At 36.7% G+C, this 23,189-nt stretch overlaps 2 protein-coding genes across 6 annotated transcripts in view; both read left to right on the top strand.

Annotated features, from left to right (window-relative positions):
* The first annotated feature begins 11 nt into the window (after nucleotides 1-11).
* tmem183a (transmembrane protein 183A) lies at nucleotides 12-8,035 on the top strand. Its single transcript, XM_084100427.1, has 8 exons — nucleotides 12-228; nucleotides 332-421; nucleotides 1,494-1,658; nucleotides 2,593-2,752; nucleotides 3,199-3,379; nucleotides 3,483-3,563; nucleotides 3,645-3,800; nucleotides 6,702-8,035. The coding sequence occupies exons 1-8, from the start codon at nucleotides 165-167 to the stop codon at nucleotides 6,885-6,887; spliced, it is 1,083 nt and encodes a 360-aa protein (XP_083956553.1). The 5' UTR covers nucleotides 12-164; the 3' UTR covers nucleotides 6,888-8,035.
* Nucleotides 8,036-9,675: 1,640 nt separating this feature from the next.
* Nucleotides 9,676-23,189, top strand: part of tfeb (transcription factor EB) — a 34,758-nt gene continuing 21,244 nt past the window's right edge. For 2 of the 5 annotated variants that reach the window (XM_084100980.1, XM_084100983.1), the window contains exons 1-2: nucleotides 9,676-9,916; nucleotides 22,695-22,787. The gene's annotated coding sequence lies outside the window, so the exon portion shown is untranslated. Of the gene's footprint in view, nucleotides 9,917-21,297; nucleotides 21,438-22,694; nucleotides 22,788-23,189 lie in introns of those variants that run through there. The other 3 variants (XM_084100981.1, XM_084100984.1, XM_084100982.1) reach the window with 3 other exon arrangements.

Raw genomic sequence — 23,189 nt, forward strand, 5'->3', positions numbered from 1 at the left:
CGCGAGAATGTACGCGACCTTGAGTGTCAGTTCCATAATGGCTGAAGATCCTGGAGGAGCTTTCTTTAATTTCACCCTCATTTTTATCGGGTTTTCGTTACCTCTGCTGGAAAGATGGCAGGGCACACAGCCTCGATAAACGGCCACAGACCCCCGCTCTCGTCATGCCCAAGAAAGGGAACCGAAAACGGCTGAAATTTAAAGCCGAGGATGTTTGCTCGGAGTCAGGTAATAATAACGTTAGAGCGAGACGGGCTGATGTTATGATGTGTGTTGCGGTCCACTTTAATGTCAACTTAATTTTTTGTATTCCTTCATCTTTTTCTCACAGTAACTGTGGCTGACTATGCCAACGCTGATCCAGCCATCGTGAAGTCAGGAAGAGTTAAAAAGGCTGTTGTTAATGCAATTGAAAAAGAAGGTAAATTCAGAAATACTAAAGTCACCATAACATAATTGCAATCATGGCGGGACAGCCTGTCACTCATTTGAGATCATATCAATAGAGTGCATTAGTGTCCACCCACATTTTCAGTGGCGTTGGTTCCGGAAGTATTTTTTCCCCCCATTCTTTTTTCTCATAGGACTTTAAAAAAATTATTTGTTTAAGAGTTTTAAACCATGAAACAAGCCATACAGCTACGAGGTGAATCACAACTTTACAATTTTATTTAGGCTTTAGTGGGGGAAAGAACTACAATCCCATGAACCATTGCAAAAAGCATAATTGATTTAAACTTCTCATTGAAACATGTTGATTAAATATGAAACAATGTATTTTAAGTTTATTGCAAAAAATGCATATAATATGTCCTCAAATATTCAAGTATTTTGAAAGTGCAGAGAGGCCGACTCGATTACATCGATCTAATTGATGGAATTTTCTGTACAGAATCATGGGTAATGTAGTTTTTCACCACAAATTATGATGTTAAACACAAAAGTTGAAATAATGCAGGCTGAAAAAAAAAAAAAGCATATACCAGGACTGGCCTGCGTCCACAAAAAATGTGGACTAAATGCTTAATTCATATGGATTAATTTTACGATCTTATTATGAACTTTAAAAAGCGTCAAAGTGGTAGTTGCGTAGTTGTCAACAGAAGGACAGAAAGCTCTCATGTTTCATCAAAAAGATCTTTATTTGTGTTCCGAAGACGAACAAAGGTCTTACTGGTTTGGAACAACATGAGGGTAAGTAAAAATGACAGATTTTTTGGGGTTAACTATCCCTTTGGGTTAACTATCCCACCTGCTTGTAATTTACAATTACAGCCTAATTATCTGATTCAGGTGTTTGATTAAAACAAAACTAAACTCTACTTCAGGATGTTAAATCTCCAAAAGCTGGACTGAACACTTCTAGTTCAGATTATTTAGAAGATGATGTTATCCAGTATGTTGAGATTATCAGTATAAATTGCTATGATGACATTTGACACTTTAAGATAAAAAACAAAACAAAAAACACAGTGATCTTTATTCTTTTTCAGTGAAATTACTCCGTGGACTCGAGGCATCACAGGGTCCTGTGCAGGAAGTGCTCTCGTCTGCAGTCGGTGTGAGTAACGCAGTTCATGAGAGCAGTGACGAACTGGACTCAGAGGAAGGGGATGAAATCAAAGGGTCCAGCAAAAAGAAAAACAAAAGACGCAAAGGTAACCACTAATGAGTTTTCTAATGCAGAGTTTCCCAAACTGGGGTTTATGAGGGAAGTGAAGTGGGTTTGTGAGTTAATGAAAACACTAAAAAAAAAAATTTTTTTATTATTATTATGGTTAGTTCACCCAACAATTAAAATTCTTTCATTAATTACTCTCTCATGTTCCAGACTTCGAAACAAACAAGCATGCTTTAACTTTTGTTTACCATATTTGAGTGCTCCATGTATGTTCACTGATCGATTGTTAATACAGTATATGAATAAAAGCCTAAATTAAATCTGTTCATGATATGAAGTGATTGATTACACCGCTTGATTCATTTCATGCTTCAAGAGAAGATTGTAAAAGAAATCCAGAGTTTTGACTGAAAAGACCTTCAAAAGAGGGATAGAAATATTCGAGGTTTCATTAACCTCTGTCTATCATCATGGCCTCCTAATCATCCCCTTATATACTGATTGTCTCCTCTCCACCAATTAGCTGGTGTGTGGTGGGCGTTCTGGTGCAGTATGGCTGCCGTCGCATCATCCAGGTGGATGCTGCACATTGGTGGTGGTTGAGGAGATTCCCCCCTTATATTTAAAGCGATTTGAGTGCCAAGAAAAGCGTTATATAAATGTTACGACTTATTATTATTAAAAATATCTTAATTTGTGTTCTGAAGATGAATGAAAGTCTAATGGGTTTGGAACAACACAAGGTTGAGTAATTGACAGAATTAAAAATGTTTTGGTGAACTTATCCTTTAATTTTAAATATTAAATTAAAAGTTTAAATATTAACTTAAGGGGTACTTCTTTCATTTGTAAAATGGGTAAAAGGGGTTTGGCTGACCAAACAAGTTTGGGAATCCCTGTTCTAATGTATTCTAATATTATACATTTTCTTGTTTGTTGAGATAAGTAAACCCTGTCATTATGAATGTCAGAACACAGTGAAAACATAGATGGAGAGGAGTATCCCATTGATATTTGGCTTGTGCTTGCTGCATACATTCGTCCAGAAGACGTCTGCAGATTCTCTTTGATCTGCAAGAATGCGTGGACTGCCACATGCACTGCTGCATTTTGGAAACGACTCTACAAAAGGTGGGCTGCCAAAAAAAAGATTATTTAACATATTTAGTAAAATTGCAACAGTCGGGTTAATCTTTAAATTAATAATTTTATATTTCTCCTTAGTTTTTAATTGTATTGTTATTCACACAATGCTTCATGGGATTGTCCTTTTGTCCCTCATTAAAGCTGTTAAGTGCACAAGTACCTTTTGTCTTTTTGTCCCATTTTTCAAGTTTGTAATGTTGATTCACCTTGTAGCTGGTTGTTTTTTTTCTTTCTTCATGTCATAACACTTTAACAAAGACTTTTTTTATAATCCCTATGAGAAAAAGGAATGGGAAAGATTCTTTCGGAACCAAGCTTGCTGAAAATGTATACGGGCACTGTTGTGCACTATTAGACATTTCTGTTTTCCCCATCCAGGGCACATTTATGCATGACTAAATTCCCTCTTGATGTTTTTTACCTTTCCCCAGGCACTATAATCTTGATGCAGACCTCCCTGATCGTCTTCAGCCTGATTTTATCGCAAGGATGCATTGTCTTCGTGCCCGTGTGATTCGCTCGCTTTTTCACTTATATGAGCCCTTTAGCTCGCGGGTGTCCAAAAGCCCTCCTCTTCCTGAATCTACACCTACTACACTCCTCAATTCCAAGGTGTGTAGATGTACTTTCTCTTTTAAATGCTTCATTTTAATTTAATTTAATTCACCCATTTAATGTGAGGGTTTTTCTGTTCATGCCTTTCTTGTTCCTATAGTGTTTATTGTTTTGGATCCACAAAGTTTCTGGAAGTAGGCCAGAGCCGATGTGGGAATTCAACTTCAAGTTTGTGAAACTGGTATGCCCACAACAACATTGTTGTAAAAGCAGAATATGAGATGATTGCATCGTTTTAATTTCATTGTATTTTAACTTTCAGCCAACCAAGAGCAAAAATGGATGTAGTGTGGGACTTCAGCTGCCCAAGCAGTATAAAGATGTTCACACTAATCCAGACTCGGACTGTTATCTACTGCGGGTCACTACCCTCAATTTCATTTTTACTTCTGTTGTGATGGGCATGACATTAACTTTGGTAAGTTATGAGATAATCTAATCTATTTAACATGTTATGATCATGTGTATATATAACATTGCTTAATTACAGGAGTAGGCTATAATATATATATCTGTAATCCTTTTGCTTAATCTAATCATCAGATCATTAAACTTTAATGATCTGATGATTAGATTAAGCATAAGGATTACATATATAATATATATATACATATATACATACACAGTGAGGGAAATAAGTATTTGAACACCCTGCTATTTTGCAAGTTCTCCCACTTGGAAATCATGGAGGGGTCTGAAATTGTCATCGTAGGTGCATGTCCACTGTGAGACATAATCTAAAAAAAAAAATCCAGAAATCACAATGTATGATTTTTTTAAACTATTTATTTGTATGATACAGCTGCAAATAAGTATTTGAACACCTGTCTATCAGCTAGAATTCTGACCCTCAAAGACCTGTTAGTCTGCCTTTAAAATGTCCACCTCCACTCCATTTATTATCCTAAATTAGATGCACCTGTTTTAGGTCGTTAGCTGCATAAAGACACCTGTCCACCCCATACAATCAGTAAGAATCCAACTACTAACATGGCCAAGACCAAAGAGCTGTCCAAAGACACTAGAGACAAAATTGTACACCTCCACAAGGCTGGAAAGGGCTACGGGGAAATTGCCAAGCAGCTTGGTGAAAAAAGGTCCACTGTTGGAGCAATCATTAGAAAATGGAAGAAGCTAAACATGACTGTCAATCTCCCTCGGACTGGGGCTCCATGCAAGATCTCACCTCGTGGGGTCTCAATGATCCTAAGAAAGGTGAGAAATCAGCCCAGAACTACACGGGAGGAGCTGGTCAATGACCTGAAAAGAGCTGGGACCACCGTTTCCAAGGTTACTGTTGGTAATACACTAAGACGTCATGGTTTGAAATCATGCATGGCACGGAAGGTTCCCCTGCTTAAACCAGCACATGTCCCATGGCCCATCTTAAGTTTGCCAATGACCATTTGGATGATCCAGAGGAGTCATGGGAGAAAGTCATGTGGTCAGATGAGACCAAAATATAACTTTTTGGTCATAATTCCACTAAACGTGTTTGGAGGAAGAAGAATGATGAGTACCATCCCAAGAACACCATCCCTACTGTGAAGCATGGGGGTGGTAGCATCATGCTTTGGGGGTGTTTTTCTGCACATGGGACAGGGCGACTGCACTGTATTAAGGAGAGGATGACCGGGGCCATGTATTGCGAGATTTTGGGGAACAACCTCCTTCCCTCAGTTAGAGCATTGAAGATGGGTCGAGGCTGGGTCTTCCAACATGACAATGACCCGAAGCACACAGCCAGGATAACCAAGGAGTGGCTCTGTAAGAAGCATATCAAGGTTCTGGCGTGGCCTAGCCAGTCTCCAGACCTAAACCCAATAGAGAATCTTTGGAGGGAGCTCAAACTCCGTGTTTCTCATTTTCTCACAGGTTCCAAGCGTACCGTACTGATACTATGGCGCTTTTCCACTGCATGGTACGGTACGGCTCGGTACGGAACGGCTCGCTTTAAATGGTACCACCTCTGTTGAGGTTCCTACCGTACCGATACTAAAATGTGACGTGAAAACACTGCAGATCACTGATTGGTCAGACAGAATCGTCACTACCAGCGTCATTGTATTTGCGACACGAGACACTAAACCCGCTAGATTTAAATAGCCAGTAGACAACAGCCAACGCTGTAGTTTCTTGCAGTTAAAAAGTTTCTTGCAAACTGTTTCTTGCAGTTAAAAACATCCACATGCCGAGAATCAAGAACACCATCCCCTCGATAGGCTCCATTGTTCCAGTGTTGTGCGTTTGAAATGTGGTGCGTTTACAATGATGTCATGGCAGTAGAGGCGGCAACTATAACAATCAGTCCCACCCACTTTGAAGCGGTACTAACTGCAGTGGAAAAGCAACCGAGCTAAAGCGAACCGTGCCGTACCGAGTCGAGTCGTATCACGCAGTGGAAAAGCGAAGCGAGCCGAACCGTTCCGCGCCGAGTCGAACCGTACCGAGCCGTACCATGCAGTGGAAAAGCGCCATTAGACATAGAATTCTTTTCACACACTTAATAGTAGGGCAGTAGGTAAATTAAAAATATTTTTTTTGCTTGTGCGTATCCAAGAACACCATTTCTGCACGAGTTTGTTGTGTTCAGGTTCGGAACGACTGATAATCTGTTTGTGTTTGATCCTCAGTCTATTGAATGATGCCCAGTTTTTCTGTAGCCATTTACAAAATCTGCAAATGAATGATTCCCTAAAAGTTGTGTAGTAAACTCCAGCCTTTAGTAATCTGCTCCATTATTTAAGCTGGATGTCACTTGATATTTGTAGTGTTGAATCTATAGCCTCAGAGGAACTTCAGCATTATGCCTAGTGGTGAAGTTGCCACATTCATCTTTGCTGAAGTTTTTACTTGCATTTTCACAAGCCGTCTAGCCTGACTACGTCAGACTTCGTACTTCCGCTCAATTTCATTTCGCTTCTGTACTCAGTCTGAGACAGCGTCAGAGCTTTCCGAGCCGTGACGTAGACGCTGATTGTACCGTGGATGCGTAGTTTTACTTCACATAATCTGCAAAAGTCGTTCACAGCCATGTTCACTCCGGTATTTCGCTCGATGGTTTTGTTTTCACATGATACATGTGTTTACAGTGGAAGTTAGATGCGGCTGAGCATGCGCATAACACACGCCATAACCAAACGTTATGTGATTGGCTTACGGGTAACCAATGATTTTAAACTTCAGACGCTTTTCAATTATGCCATGCCAGACTCTGTCTACGAAGCAAAGCGAAGTAGCAGAGTTTGGTATTACCAGGCTACAAGTCGTCATGCTGATGTCATAAATGACAATGAATCTTTCGCTCCTTGTCTTTCAGTTCAACATTAATGTGAGCACAGACATGAGGCACCACCGAGTGCGCCTGGAGTTCCAGGATTCACCAGTCATTCGAGGAAGGAAGCTCAGGGGTGAACAGGGAGTGCAGGTAGTGCTGGACCCTGTCCACAGCGTGCGTCTCCTGGACTGGTGGCACCCTCAGTACCCCACATCTTCATATAATTAGACTGATGAACTCCACCAACCTTCTGGATTATAGAAATATTGCAGAAGACAATTCGGGCCTGTTTCAACCAATCATAAAGTCCTGAGTCGGCTTGGCAGTCACTATTTGTTTTTCTGTTGATTTTTAGGCTTTGCACTTAGTGTGCTGCTTTTATGGACACTTCAGTTTGATCAGAAGTCCTAACTCAAGGTCTCAGGACATTGTAGGAGGAAATTGCCTTAATAGTTCAGGTAGCTGCCATATTTAATTTGACATAAATGAAAACAAAGTGGGATATCATCCTGTTAATTTTCAACCTGTTTTTTTTTTGTTTTTTTTTTGTCCACTAAAAAAATTCTTGAATGATCGAGTTCCAAATGCACAAATGTACTTTCTGAACAGACTACTTGCCTCCCTCAGTTTTCGTGTATGGCACACAAAAAAAAATCAAATTAAATGACATCTACATCAGAAGTACATGGTGTGCTGTGCTTTCCTTTGAAAGTGATTTAGTAATTCAGCATCAAGTCATCGTAACAGTTGCATAGTCGGATTTGCATGACTCTAATCTTGAATCATATGTGATTTTTATTTTATTTTTTTATTTTTTTATAGTTGATTGATTTTTGTCCATCTTCTGTAGCATTCCCAAGATTCACCGGAACTGTAGTTTTTTTTTTTTTTTTTTTCTCTGCAAATTTGTGATTCAGTAAACTGGATGAACATTCAAATCTATCAACAAAAAAAAACTCATAGTATTAGGAGAGGTGTAGCTTAACCCATTTTGAATAACTTTTAGATTGGTGTTAGATTTAGGGAAGAAAAGCTGGCAATTCATGTATTCAGTGCTTTCTTTGGGGCCATTATGAGTTCAACTTTGCTACGGTGCATGATTGCCTAGTTAAAGGGGTTCTAATTGACTGCATTGGCGAGGGAGTTCCTAAGTGTTGTAGATATTAAAGTGTCTTGGTTAAAAGAATGATATTGTTTGTGATAAAGAAGTTATTAAATTTATAGATTAAATCAGTTTCCTTATTATAATCAAATTATAGAAGTTTGTGAAGTAAGTTCAGTTTCTTGTAAGCCATGGAGCATTTTGTTTTAGACTGGAAAGTTGCATCAGAGGGCACTGATGTTTTGCGCTATTAAATAAAATGAGCTGTAATCTGTTTTGTTGTTCTGTCCTGCATGGGAAAATATACTGACACCCGGTGGGCCAAGCTGAAACAACAGTGGCGTTTGTCTGATTATGTTGCTAGTTTTTGATTGTAATACCACTGAATTACACACTGTATGATTATATACTTGCTGGAGTTAAGAACAGCTGTGCCTAAAACAAATGCTTGACAACTGAATGCTGCAAATGACCAATCATAATGAAGATTATATCTTTGTAATGAGTGAGAGATAACATACAGTCAGCTGCTCTGCCTCTGCTTTTATTTTTCATTCTGGCTAAATTTATTTGCACTAGTAACCGGCTGACTGTGCATTATCCCTTAATTTATAGACAATATAAGATTCTAAATAATAGCAAAACAACATTTGATCTTAATCTAGTTCAATTTAGAATAATTATTTGAAAGTCCTCCTGTAGTCAATTTTATCCCTTAAAACTCAACTTTGATCACCAAAATTACATATTTAAACATCTTGTTTAACACATCTTTGTCTTTATGTAAACAACTTTTTCTTGTGAAAAATATTTCTTCATGCCTATATCCTGACTGTAACTACACCCTTGCTTCGTTTAGTATACACGGAACTATGAATATGCAAATGAGCTCCGCCTCCACTCACTCACAACAGTTTAAACATCCACTCAGTCAACTTTACTGTAGTAAACGCTGCACAATGGCAAGTGGAAATATTATTTTAATTCAGCCATATATGTTTGAACCAGAAACAGATTGGGAAGAGTGAATTATACAGCCTCGTCTAAAACGTCAATGTATCAGAATGGTAATGCTTTTTATGTATCGCTCTTTAGGACAGGTGATTAATATAATTGTTTTCCTTTTGCTATTAAACAGCTAATAATGTGTTGCTTATGTTACACAAACCTGTTCTTGTTTGCCATCTCAGAGTCAATCAGCTTCCTTCTAAAAATCACTTTCCTTAGAAACGCTTTGAACCACTTAGAATGTCAGTGGAGAAAGGTATATAGTTCATCATAACATCGTAGTGTATATATATATATATATATATATATATATATATATATATATATATATATATAATTTATTTTTCTGTTTATATATATATCAGGATAACCTGGCTTCTTTTGAGACGCCCCTGCTTCAGAGCATAGTTAAAGATGCTAAAGCCTGAACACACATTGATGTGATTGGTTAGTAGTTTGTGATGTAAGAAACACGGTGATTTCAAACCGCAATTTTTGAGACTGTATTTTTTTCACTGCAGTTTTAAGGAGAAAATACTCCGCAATGGTGTTAACTTATGAATTTGCACATGGTTTGTCTTAAAGCATATTAAAAACACCACATAGACAAACAACATTAAAAACTCGATTTTCACCACAGAGGTATTTAAATGTAATGTTTAATGCCATGAAAAAAAAAAATGAAAAAAAATGACCTGCTCATACAAGTGCATAGAAAGTGAATATAATTGCTTGTATAAAATTTTGTTTGGCACTGCGGAACAGTATTTTCAAAGGATTACATAATAAATACACACACGAACAGTTATGTTTACAGTCATCCTTTAACATTGTCCGAACTGAACGACATTTCCCACAATGCACTGTGCGCGCTGTGATTGGTGGATGCGGCTGTCACAAGTGCCTACAGGTGACTGGTGTACAGCGCTGTCACATCACAGCGCAGTGAGAAAACAAATCGCACATCACACAGGGGAGTGAGTGAGTTCTGCAGAAATTATCGAGAAGTTGTAAACGGTGCTCTTTCGCAGTTTCGCTTCCATACGAATGTAGAGGGAACTGATACCAGGTTGACTTGAAGTCTGCACAACTGCCGCTCCTTTCCAAAAAACTACGTCCCAACTTTGTACTTTCTGACCTTCAGCGGGTAAGTGATACAGCCCATTGCGCTCCACTCTTGTGTCTAAATAAGTCTGCCTCTGCTTGAGTTGCATTCATTTCCAGCTTATTCCACAGCGACAGTGTTTACATACATATTTTACATGTTGACAATAGGCAGAAACGCAGTTGGTGCGTATGCTTTTCGTTTTTTGAAAGTCATTGACTCTTGCTGGAGCGAAAAGTGACTCAAAACCGTATATTCATAAACTTAGTAATGCTTGAAATGACTAGCTATGCCTTAAATTCAAGTTGTCTACGCTCCGTGACGTCTTTATTTTTTGTTATTGAATATATATTTATTTTCGATGCTGTTCACTTGGTCAAGTGTTTATATACTGACATAACGCATGGTTATTGCAAGTTGTATGTGCTTATATTATTGGCACAGAGCCATACAGGCTACTGCTGATATCTGCATAAACTCTAAATATGTATAAACAGCGTCTTATGTAATGCGAACAGCGCAGCGTGCGCAAACACCCACATATGCGTCCCCTATAAAAGTTTAAGCTATTTATTTACACATAATGTACAAATATAGCGCGCAAGTTATTTATAGGGAGCTTAAGCAATTGGCATCTGAATATACTTCCTAGTCTAACTGAGACCATGACAACTTTAGTATGGCTATACAGATCTGTATCAGAGAACACATTAACCATATGCGCACATTTATGCGCATGCTAGTTTTCTGATTGAGCTCCATCTAGTGTCATTAAGAGTTTCTTACGAAAACGAGCATATTTTGAATAAACGTACTCACCAAAAAAATATTTTGCAATGTTTTATATATGAATATTAATATAGTAGTAATTTATATATTCCAATATTAATCTGAATATTGTTGTGCATGTGAATGCAGTCATTGATGGACTTACTTTCAGTATGGTGACATAATCACTGTGTAGTGAACAGTCATTCTGTCACTAATCCCAACCACAATGTCATTATAATCTGTTTGAGAGTTGTAGTAGCTACGTGTTTTTATGATAGCGTTGGTTTGGTTCAAGTATCGGATAACCCACACTATAAAAAAGTATGATCCAGTATTCAGATTTAGTCAAGCGAAAAAGTGAACAATGTATGAAGGTTTTTGCCTCAGTGAAACTGATAGTATCAAATTAATCCATTGTTTGTTTATCATTGTGTCTTTCCCTTCTGCCATCCTACACAAACCTTCAGTAAGGAAAATTAAAAGCATTGACTGCATATTTAATTTTTTCTCAAATAAAAAGTGAGGCTGTGAGAAATATAGTTTTTCTTTTAGTCATTCAGCTGATGCAATATTGAAAATGTATCTTAAAAAAAAAAAAAAAAACGTTTTGTCACAAAAAATACTTGTGTTGTGAGAATTAAACATGACAGGACGGTTGTGTTTAGCTTTAGTTAGGTTGGGTAAGTTAGTTTTCTCTTTGATTTTGTTGACTTTCACACAAGTGAAAAAATTCAGCCTCTGGCTCTTGCGTTTCTCTTTAAATTGAATGGGCCTGTCTGTTCCCTCCGCTGCTTCTTGTAGTTCAACTGAATCATCCATAGGAGAAATTTTCTGACATGCCAGAAAATCAAGTTCACCCGCAAGTCATATCAGAGAGCAGCAGAAATCTGGAGGCTTTATCTATCCTCTCTGATGGTAAGAGATAAACACACAGTCTTGTCGCAGGTGTGGCACCACAGCCTTGTCCATCACACGCGCCGACACGTTTGACCGGTGCATGTCATCCAAACAAAGTCAGGGCATTAGGCGGCAGTTATGTGTTTATTTTGATGCAACTGAGTGACTTGAATCAGATATACACTGAGAGGAAGACAGTATGGCTGATGAAAGGTAACTCCAGAACACTCACCTCTCCCACACACCTGTGGACACACAAACACCCAGCAGCGAGGACAACGGTAAACACATGTGTTACTGTGCATTTGAGTATTTGGGTTGGCTTGCTGTTTCTTTGTTTCCATTACGCTGCCTTTGAGTCAAGCATTTTAGTTGAACATAAACTACACTTGTGTTAATTCTAGACATGACCCCGTCGTCTTGACTTAAAATGAGCGTCTGGAACTTTAGTGGAACAATACGTTGGTGTACACAAATGAACGGTGTATTAAATTCCTTCCCTTTTTCATGTATACAGGCTGTGACATAAGTCAAAAGGAAACTTAAATTAAATGACTGTTGTAGTATCATCATTTGATTTAACTGTAATTCAGTATTGTTTGGTTGAACAACTAGCGCCCTATGTTCAGGCCAGCGCGTCAAAAAAGAAAGGTCAAGATGTGCCTTTTTTTAGCCAACTCTTGCACCAAATCATGCACCAAAAGCCTGCTTTGTAGATGTAACCCTTTCCTGTAAATGTGAAACCAAATTTTGTTCCTCTCTGCTTGTTTTCACAATGCTACTCTGAGGCGATACTTGAAGCTGATGGAGCGTTGAGAGAGAAAGAGCAGTGGGCCATTTAATGCAACAGCTGTTCTCAACAATGACGGAGGCATTACTGACTGAGAAAGTAGAATGTACGATGGACAATACAGCTCTCTGTTCTGTTTCTAAAGTCCGGTGCACAGATTTTGGCCATGGTTTTGCTGTCTGAGAACATTTTCAGGAATTTTAAAAGAAATCTTTGGTTATGTAAAATCTGCAGTCTTGGTCAGCTTAGACTAGAGTGACATGGCCACGAATTCTTGTCTTTTGCGATTGAATCTTAGCCTAAAATTCTGCTTGGAATCAAAATGGACCCTATTTGCTAGCTGACATTATTAAATGCAAGTTAATCCATAAACAAAATTGTTTGTCTTTGTAATCTTTAGTCAAAATGTGAACATTTTCTCCCCCATGGACCCTTTTCACAGAGTGTGGTAATGCGTTTAAACATTCATCAACATCGTAATCCTGCAATGTTTTTTTTATATTTTCATTTTTAGAAGTATGTACATTGTCATTTATAACATTATACTTTGTATTATATTACCTTTGCATCAAATTACAAGAAACTAGTTAACGCTGTTGTGAGGGTGTTTCTAATACAGTGGCTATGGGAGTGATGGTAAAATTTGCATCTTTCTCTCTTCTGACTGCCGTTATCAATCTCTCTCTATTTTGCCCTCTTTTTGAAAGTTGTGAAAACGCTATTGTGGGGTTTTTCTTTTGATATTTGAGCAAATGGGAACCTGAGGGAGTTCCAGTGGCAAAGAAATGTCCTTATGTAAAAATCTAGTTTTTGAGAACTTTTACACATGAATTTGTAGCACCGACCAATAGCAAGCCGAATGCTGATTGCTGACACTAAAATATAGTTATAGCTTAATATGTGTATATATACTTAAATCGAATGAAGTATGTAGAATATACTGATTGCTAGCTTGCTTATTGTGCCAGTGCCATGCCATTTAACAAGAAACTATGCTTCTAACTACAGATTGAGAGCTGTAGTTCTAACCATGTAAGTTTGCGTTGCTGTTTGGGAATGTTCGTTGGAACTATGGTTTCGGGAAAATGCCAAATAGTTGAACTCTGTTAGTAACATTGGAACTTGCAGCTAACAATGGTTTCGGGAAACGCACCCCTGGATGACTTTTTTTTTTTTTCTTCTTCTGTCAAACACACAAAAAAAATTATGTAGAAAAATGTCTTAATGTTACTTTTGTCCATAAAATAAAAAGTCAATTGGGTCCACTGTTGTTTTGGACCCCATTGACTTTCATTGTATGGACAAAAACAGTTTGTTTCTGGACAAAGACAGAAAAAAATCATACAGGTTTGGAATTTTTAAGCGAACTGTCCATTTTAAACATCTATCCTAAACTTTTAATGTTAGAATTGAAATGCTAAACCAACTATTGGACACAATCCTCAAAAGCACCTGATTTGATCTATTATGTAATTTGCAACAATTAATGTGCACATTTCATAATAGTTCTATTCTAGTGGTGTAGCAGCCTAATTCATGACTTCAGGAAGCTGTTGCCGTGCAATCCAACCTGAAACCCGACCAGGCGGTCCTGTTCTTATGTATACAGAAGCGCAATATCCTGTTTAAAGGGATAGTTCACCCAAAAATGAAATTACTCACCGTCATGTTGTTCCAACCCCGTAAGACTTTTGTTCATCTTCGGAAAACAAATTAAGATATTTTTGATGAAATCTGAGAGCTGTCTCACTCCTCCATAGGCTTCTCTGTAATTGAAACTTGCCGGCCCAGAAAGTTAGTAAAGACAATGTTTAAAATAGTCCAAGTGACTACAGTGGCTCAATCATAAGTTTATCAAGCGACGAGAATACTTTTTGTGCGCCCAAAAAAAAAAGACTTTATCCAACTACTCATTTTTTTCTGTGTGGGCCTCTAAGTTCATGTAGTGTAACAGCGCAGCACTTCTGGGTTGTACGTCAGAACGTTGGCTCACTATTGGCCGACGCTGGTTATGTGTATGTGATGCGTGTGATGCTTTAAAAATCAATATTTAATTTAACTTATTTAGTTAACTTAACTTATTTTAATATATTGAGACCGTTTCTGTAATTTTGTATTTTTATTTATTTATTTATTTTGAAAATTAGCAGCTTTTTCATTACAGTAGTTCCAGAAATATCTTGGGGGGCTTTGACAATGGGGGAACCACTGTTCTAGTCTCATGTGGCAGGGTCTGTTTACTTACCATCTGATGCATATTGCGTACAAACATGGGAAGTGTTGGGTAATCTCCATTTCCAATCTGATTATGTAATTAAAACTAACTGTGTTTGAGCCTTTGACCAAAATAAGCTATAATGATGACCAGACATTGTGCTGTTTAATCTAATTGGCATCATCTGTGTACAGTTGTCCTGCAGTTACCATATTGTGTAATAATAACAAATGAAATGACATTCGTTTGTTCTCATTCCCATATTGTCTCACAGCGTGCACAATGTTTATTTCAGCATCACCCTGGCCTGTAAATCTCACACAGCTAAACATGGACATGGTTGCTTTCTTTACCCTGTGACTAAGGTCCCAAAGCATCCCGTCTCTCTTTCTCAACCTTTCTCTCTCCACACACATGCCAGATAGGCCAAAGCCGGGCATAGTTGCCATACTGTCACGTAAATGCTGCTAGTTTTGAGTGGGGGAGGTGGATCCTGCGATGTAATGCAGAATAAGCAACACTGACAATCGCAAACAGTGTTCTACCGCTACCAACGCTCCTAATCTCTCAACATATCTCCCAAAGAGCCCGATGGCTGATCTCCAAGCATTCTTGTTTAAGCCCTCACCAACAATTTAACCCTCTGGTATTCCTCACTTAGAGGTCACACTTGACGCCTGAAACAGACCGAAGACAATAATTTATAATATATATTTATATACATATAATATATAATTTTGTAGTTAAAATATATATATATATATATATATATATATATATATATATACATATATACATATATATATATATATATACATATATACATATACATATACATATATATATATATATATATATATATATATATATATATATATATATATATATATATATATATATACATATATATATATATATATATATATATATACATATATATATATATATATATACATATATATATATACATATATATATACATATATATATATACATATATATATATATATATATATATACATATATATACATATATATACATATATATACATATATATATATATATATATATATATATATATATATATATATATATATATATACATATATATATATATATACATATACATATATATATATATATACATATACATATATATATACATATACATATACATATACATATACATATACATACATATATATATATATATATATATATATATATATATATATATATATATATATATACATATACATACATATATATATATATACATATACATACATAATTAGTATTAGTATTATTATTATTATATAATATTGGAAAAATTCAAAATGTCACTTTTTTTGTCTAAACTTTTTATTCAGTCTGGCTGAAAAAACACCTATGTTATTACAAAAACACTCCACAAGCAGACCGTGAATATGTAACTTTGGGATCCCCCTCATACATTTTAATGTCATTGCAAAATGCACAAATTTTAAGTTTCCTCCTGATCAGAAAAACTGAGGGAAAATAATAGAAATGCCAGACCAGCTGGTTTAGACATAGTCAGGGTCTAGAAATATCCTCCTTTCCATAGGCTATTGTCAGGAACACAACAGTTCCTTGGTCATAAACATGGCCTCCTACACAGGAGCTGGATCATTGCAACAGGCCCGCAGCTGTTCAGACCAATGAAATGCAGATTTGTTTCTAACACTCCTTCCATGGCCCAAATACTACTGTAAATAAATACATTGTTGTCTGTATTTAGTTTATTAAACTGCCTCAGTGTGTGCGCACAAGGCTGGTCTTGTCTCGCATGCTGAATGTCAACAAGCCATTTTAACCGCTTTTGCTACAGTTTGCATCTGCGTAACTCTTTCTGTCTGTTTATCATTTAAAAAGCCCCCTAGCGAGGTCTTTTTAGAGGAAAGGTCACCGGTGGTTTTAGTACTCTGTAGAGGTCACAGCCCCTGAATGGAAATGCATGGTGTCCAGCCTTTTATTACCCATCATGCACCTTCCAAACAAAGCCATAGAAAAAAAAAAACAGAGCTTTGAATTGATCACGAAAGCCCACAAAAATGCTTTACAGCATTTTCTGCTATAAAGCAGCTCTTCAGTGTGTTCATGTTTTCACTCGTAGACGTCTGATCTCGACTGACTGAACAGGAGAAATAAATTGGAAAAAATTTCCACGTGAAAGAAGGCGGAGTACACCTACCTATTATGTATAATCTCCAAGGACCAATCGTAGTACGAAGGTGTTTGTAGCGAACCTTTTGTTCGAAATTACATCGCATCCATTCGTTCTTCGATTTTTGAAGTATATCGGGGGCTGTGGGCCCTTGGGCTTTAGTCACGGTTCAGGCCCTCTACAAATGACCTCAACTAGAACAACATCATTATAGAGTAGCGCAAGTAAACTAGGCCTATGCTTTGTAGTTCCTAGAACAATTAATATGCAACATGCCTAGCCCAGTCAAAGTTTAGAGGTAATATTAAATAGCCATTACAATACAATATAATACAGGAGGTGCCCTCTCAGTAGCGAGAAGATATCAAAACTACAAGTATTTTTTTTTTTTTTGTCATATCTTTGGTCAAATTCTTAAATGTAATCAATAAATTCAGTTATAAAAAAGAATAAAAAGACAAAATAGGGCTATTACCAATCAAATGAGATCAGTAAACAAAAGCCATAGGTGGCACAGAGGTGCATTTACACTGCAATTACAATGATATTAATGATATTATGAGATTGAAGTCTGTGGAAATGATTGAAATAATTTGAAATCAACATGAATCTAAAACCTCCGGTAGGTGGCAGCAAATCACTGAGTGAGTTAAATCATTCATTCAACCGTTTCGCTCAAAACGCTGATTCATTCAGGAATGGAGCAAATGACTGTGACTAAATTCGGATTCTGAACAGCAGACTAGCATACTACTTTTAATAAATAGTAAGAATAGTATGTGATTCTGAATTCAGTATGTGTTTATGAATGGGTCATTGAATCATTTACTCTACTGATTCATTCAAAAACGCTGATTCATTCAGGAACGAAGCAGCTTGTTGCTCAGAGACGCAGCTGATCTGCTGTTTACAACTATTTTCTTTGAGTGAACAATGTGAGTATAATGTGATGGGTAACAGTATAGTGAGATGGGAGAGAGTGTGCAAAGCTTCTCAGATTGCATAAGCATAAAATTACTACTAATTATCATTCACTCTAAAGAAATGTGATGTGAACATGAAAAATCTATATTTCCTAAATGTGAACTCTTTTGGACTAAAGCCCTAATGGAGCTATTCAAAGTAGTCATGTGATCACAAATAAACAGGAGCAGACGCGATTGAAAATGCATGTGTTTTTGTGTGAAAATGGTTAAAAATGGACTTATGTTGGGTAAGCCCAGTTTGGCCCTGTTGCTGAGCTGTGATAGGCACTTTCACATTAGTTTGCCATCAAAACAGAATCTGGCCATTCTATAAATGGCCACAGACGCTCTACTGTCTCATTGTTATTTTGGTAACTTTGGTTTATTGCTAGTCTTCTTTGCATGTAATTCATTGTGCACCCTAAGATGCTTGTTTAACCTTTATAGAAAGTAATGCACACATACAATTACAAAACATTTCTGGCAGACTGGAATAATGTGTCATTAATATGGTATATACTGTAATGTGGTTCTCTACTGTTGGGTGAGTGCTATGGGTCATGGGAAGCAGCGAAAAATACAAATAAAAACACTTGCCATTTTATTTTCAGTTTTTTTTTCCCAAATGTTGGGCAGATAAATAAACAATGTAGTATTTTACCAGTTTTGAAATGTATTCCTGTGATGGCAAAGCTGAGTTTTCAGCTGCCATTACTCCAGTCTTCAGTGTCACATGATCCTTCAGAAATCATTCTACTGCTTTGATGCACAATAAATGTTTCAGTTATGCTGCTAAATGTTTTGTGGAAACCATGATACATTTTTTCAAGATTATTTGATGGATAGAATGTTCAAAAGCTCAGCAATATTAAACAGAAATATTTTGAAATGTTATAAATGATTTAGCTGTCTCTTTTGATAAATGGTATGTATCCTCGCTGAATAAAAGTGTAAAAAATGTATGCAGCTTTTAGTAAATTTAGCACTTTAAATTTTTCATTATAACAATTTTGTTCTATAGAGAACCAATGGTATACTGGCAATTAAGCTATCTATAACAAAATATGAGACCTTAAATGTCACAGAACCCCATAATGCAGAAATCTATTTTTTATATGTGCACATGATCTAAAGCAGAGGTGGGAATTATTCAGGCATAATGCAATAGTCATTTCTTGTAACTGACATCTCGCTTCCTCTAAACTCACCCTTCTATCATTCTTTGTTTTGTCTGAATCATAAATTTGGTGGTAATGGTTGATAGTCCTTTAATAGTCCGAGTTAGTAAATTGATGGCCCAAAATCGTGGTGTCATTCCTTAAATTGCACATCTGGCCTTTACCAAAGGCACTTACTGGAACTTTTCACTTAATGTAAACCGCTTAGATAATATTTTAGACTATTTTTATGACCACTAGGGGGAGACACAGTTTCACAGCTGTTATTTTACTCTGAAAGCACCATGGAACATTTCTTAATGTCTTTGGCTTGATCTTACATGTTAGGAAAGCTCTCGCTGTATCATGTTTTCTGCTTTCTAGTAATTCACCTTCCATTACATTTGACTTTTCACACCCTAAAAGACAAGAATCGAAGCATTTGCAATTTAGCATTTAGCAGAATCATTTATCCAAAGCTTCATTCAAGGTTCACATTTTTGCCAGAATATTTACTCACCCCCATGTCATTGCAAACGTGTATGACACTTTCTTCTGCTCAATACAAAATGGAGCATGTTGGGGTCGAAACAACATTAAACACCCCATTCATTTTCATTGTATTGAGAAAATATAAATTCTAAATATCTAGATATCTAAATATCTCTAAATAAAGTAATACAGGTTTGGAACAACATGAGGGTGAGAAAATGATGACAGAATTTAATATTAACTCCTTGTGTATCCCACAAGAAAATGGGTTCTCACCGACATGAGGAAGCAAATGATCTTTATGAAGTGTGACTCAATTTGACTGACTGAATTTAGACATGTGAATGGGGATTTCTGCATTTTAGACCGTTTTAATTACAAAAAAAGTAACTTTGATCATTAAATCGAACGGTTATTGTATGATGCTTCTATCTTAAAAAGCGACATCTTGTACATTACCATTCAAAAGTTTGGGGGCAGTATTTAAAAATAAATAAATAATTAACACTTTTATTCAACAAAAGATGCATTAAATTGGTCAAAAGTGGCAGAAGTCTGTTTCAAATAAATGCTGTTCTATTTAATAATAATCCTGGAAAAAAAGTCAATCATGGTTTCTACAAAAATATTAATGTATTTTTCATCAAATGAATGCAGCCTTAGTGAGCAAAAGAGACTTTCAAAAACATTTAAAAGAATGATGACTTGTGAACAGTAGTGTATGTGAAGCCTTAACCATCATCATCATCATGTAAGACTTGAAGACCATATCAGAGCATCATCATGTACTAATGGTAGAGCATAATGCTTCCAGGAACTGGTTATAAAAACACAAGAATGCAAGTCGCTTTGGATTAAAACCCCTGTGTCAGTTGTTAAGAAAACAAATACAATAAATTTACCTTTGAACTGTATCATTGCCTTAAATTTATTTGTCCACTTGTAAATGTTATCTTTGTAAAATTGTGAACGTATTCTCAATGATATAATAGATGATTGATAGCACTTAAGTTATTGGAGTAAAGCTTACTTGCTCTTTTAAGTGCAATCGGTTTGCATGGTTTTAACAAGTAAACTGGATTGCTTTTGAAGTAAAGTAAACTCAGTAATTCCAAGTTGTATGCAGAAAACATCAGAGTTAACACAACTAGCATAAATGAGTACATCTAAAGTAAATGATCAAGTATACTATACAAATTAGTTTTAAGTTACTGGAACTCTCTTGTAAGTGTACACTACTAGACATGCACGTGTTAGTACTACATACTATTCCTATTTCACTTTACTTAGTTTTTTAAGTGCAATCGGTTTGCATGCTTTTTTTGAGTAAGGTGAACTAATCGGATTTTACAGTGTGGTTATGGTTTAAATTCCCAGGAACTGGTTATAAAAACACAAGAATGCAAGTCGCTTTGGATTAAAACCTCTGCCGAATTAATTAGTAGACATTCATGTGACGTTCAAGTGTATCTGCATGCTTCAACTTGCGGTGAAGATAAGATCTTGAGGGACAACATCGTGCAGCAGTTATCACATTTTAAGTCACTTCCCTAATAGCTCACAGTAGTCCAGATATAGTCATGTGAAGCGTGTTGACACGCATGTCCACATGAGTGTTTTGCTGACCCAGCCTAACCAGTGATTCACCACACTCCCCCAGACTCATTACATTCAGAGGAGACTGAAGAGGACTCGAGGAAAGGGATGAGGGACAATAAAGTGCCCTTGTTCCTCTCTCACAGAAGCTCACAGGGTCTGGGTCATTTATGGGAACTGGAGGAGGTAATAGACAGAAGAAGAGAAGTTGTGGACACTACTGTAAGGCTTCATGACTAAGGATTTCCCTGTGACTGTTGATCGCTCTCCCTCTCTCTTTCTCTGTGGCAATTGGTCACGAGTGGCGGCGCTGTCAGCCAGCACAGTCTAGTCTCTAGTATAAGAGCCACGCTTCAACATGAAGGCAAAGCATTCTGTCAGGACGCCACTTGGGTTTGGACTTACATGAGGATTGTGTATTTGTGGTGAATAGGACGAGATAATCATTGACCGGCCTTCTTCATTTGCACTGCCCGTCTACAACTGCATATAAGGTATAAAGAGTGAATCATTACCGAGATTTGTGTAATTTGACATCAACGACCCATAGCGGGCTTGAATATTAATGGGCACACATATTTAGTGAAAGCCATCTCAATGGTTGGGAAATGTGTTTTATTGGAAGTCTCACACTTAACAGAGATATACTTGTGGAGCTATTTTAAACAGTTTATAGGTCGTTTTGACTTGTACATTTTTTATGATGGTCGTAGTATTGTGGGATAAATCAGTGGCAGAGACCCATAAGCAGGTCTTGATGGAGTCACTGGACTTTTTGGACTTTTCTGTGCTGATTTTGAGGTATAAATCTGCAGATTAGGTTTAAATATAGTAAAGTGTGTTTAACAGAGCTCAGAGTTTACCTCCATTGTTGCACTTTGGAGAACGATAGTTGTTTGTGCAGTTTCAATGCTGTTTCACGGCACTCACACAATAGGGCTATAACATTAAAAACCACTGCGTAAAATTATAAAGCATAATATATTTAGCCAAAACATTAGATAGACAAACAAATGTTTTTTTTCAAATGGTCTGGTGCCACCTTCAATTTTGATCTCACTCATTTTAAAAGAGGATTTTTTGTTTTTCTACATGGACAATTCAGAATAAAGTTTAGCATTTTAAATGTAGCATTATATGCTAAGAGTTACACTTTACCTCTAGTCCAAATTTAATTTAATTCACAATAAATATTAGCATCTGAATATTAGCAGTATTATTTAAGAGCTACTTTTCAACTGTAGTCCCTATTTTATTGAATTATTTTTACAGGGATAGTTCACAATAAATATTTAAATATTAGCAGTATAAAAGCATTTCAAGAGCTTTATGGCCAACAAAAAACATTTCCTGTACTGAATCTGCTCTAAAATCATTGGATTACACTGAATATAAAGATTGTGGTTACATTATAAAATCTTTATCATCAGCTTTAACATGGATACTCAGAGTTACACGTCATTGGCAGAATAACTTTATTAGTTATAAAGTTGACTGAGTTGTTGAGTCTATAAGAATGAATGCACTGTACAAGTTTAATTCTCACAGTTTGGAAAGAAGTTTAATTAGATGTTAGATGTTTCATGGTTTGACCATGACCATACACCTGTTGCCTTGTTACTTTGACTAGCACAGCCGCAGCTATCTGCAGTATTCTCATCACTCCGATTCATCCACAACCGGACACCTCTTCATGTTACTCACTGGACAAAGCATGGCCACTAATACACATCTCTGTGTTTCTCTTCCAGTTTTTCAGCCCACTCATAGGCAGGCACCCAGTCATGTAGAGAGCAGCGCGTGGAGGACACCCAGATCACTTTCAGCACTTTCTACACAAAGAGGTAATTGTGAGATATTTCTCACAGAGAGAAATGAATAAAGGCACAGAAAGCCGTGGAGAATACAGCGTTCAGCGTGTGTCCAAGTGCAACTGGGCCTGTCTGTTAGGAAAATCCATTGGGTCGTTTGTGTATTTTCCCGTAAGTGCCGACAAAGTTGGAAGTTGCATTAGGTCGTATTGGGTTATGATTTCCTGTTGAACGAGTGAGTAATCAGTGACATGGGTTGAGTAAATACAGTGCCCCCTCAGAATAAAATGACCCAAATGAAAGGGCTTTATATAAAAAACATTGTTTTTAAATCTTACTTGGTCTAACAGAAACTTTTTATGATCCTTCCCAAGTCCTTGAATATCTTTGCACGTGGCTCTGACTGCACACCACAGCGTTTGCAATATTAGATGA

Source organism: Abramis brama, assembly GCF_963993115.1.
Source record: "Abramis brama genome assembly, chromosome: 23".
NCBI classification, from domain to species: domain Eukaryota; kingdom Metazoa; phylum Chordata; class Actinopteri; order Cypriniformes; family Leuciscidae; genus Abramis; species Abramis brama.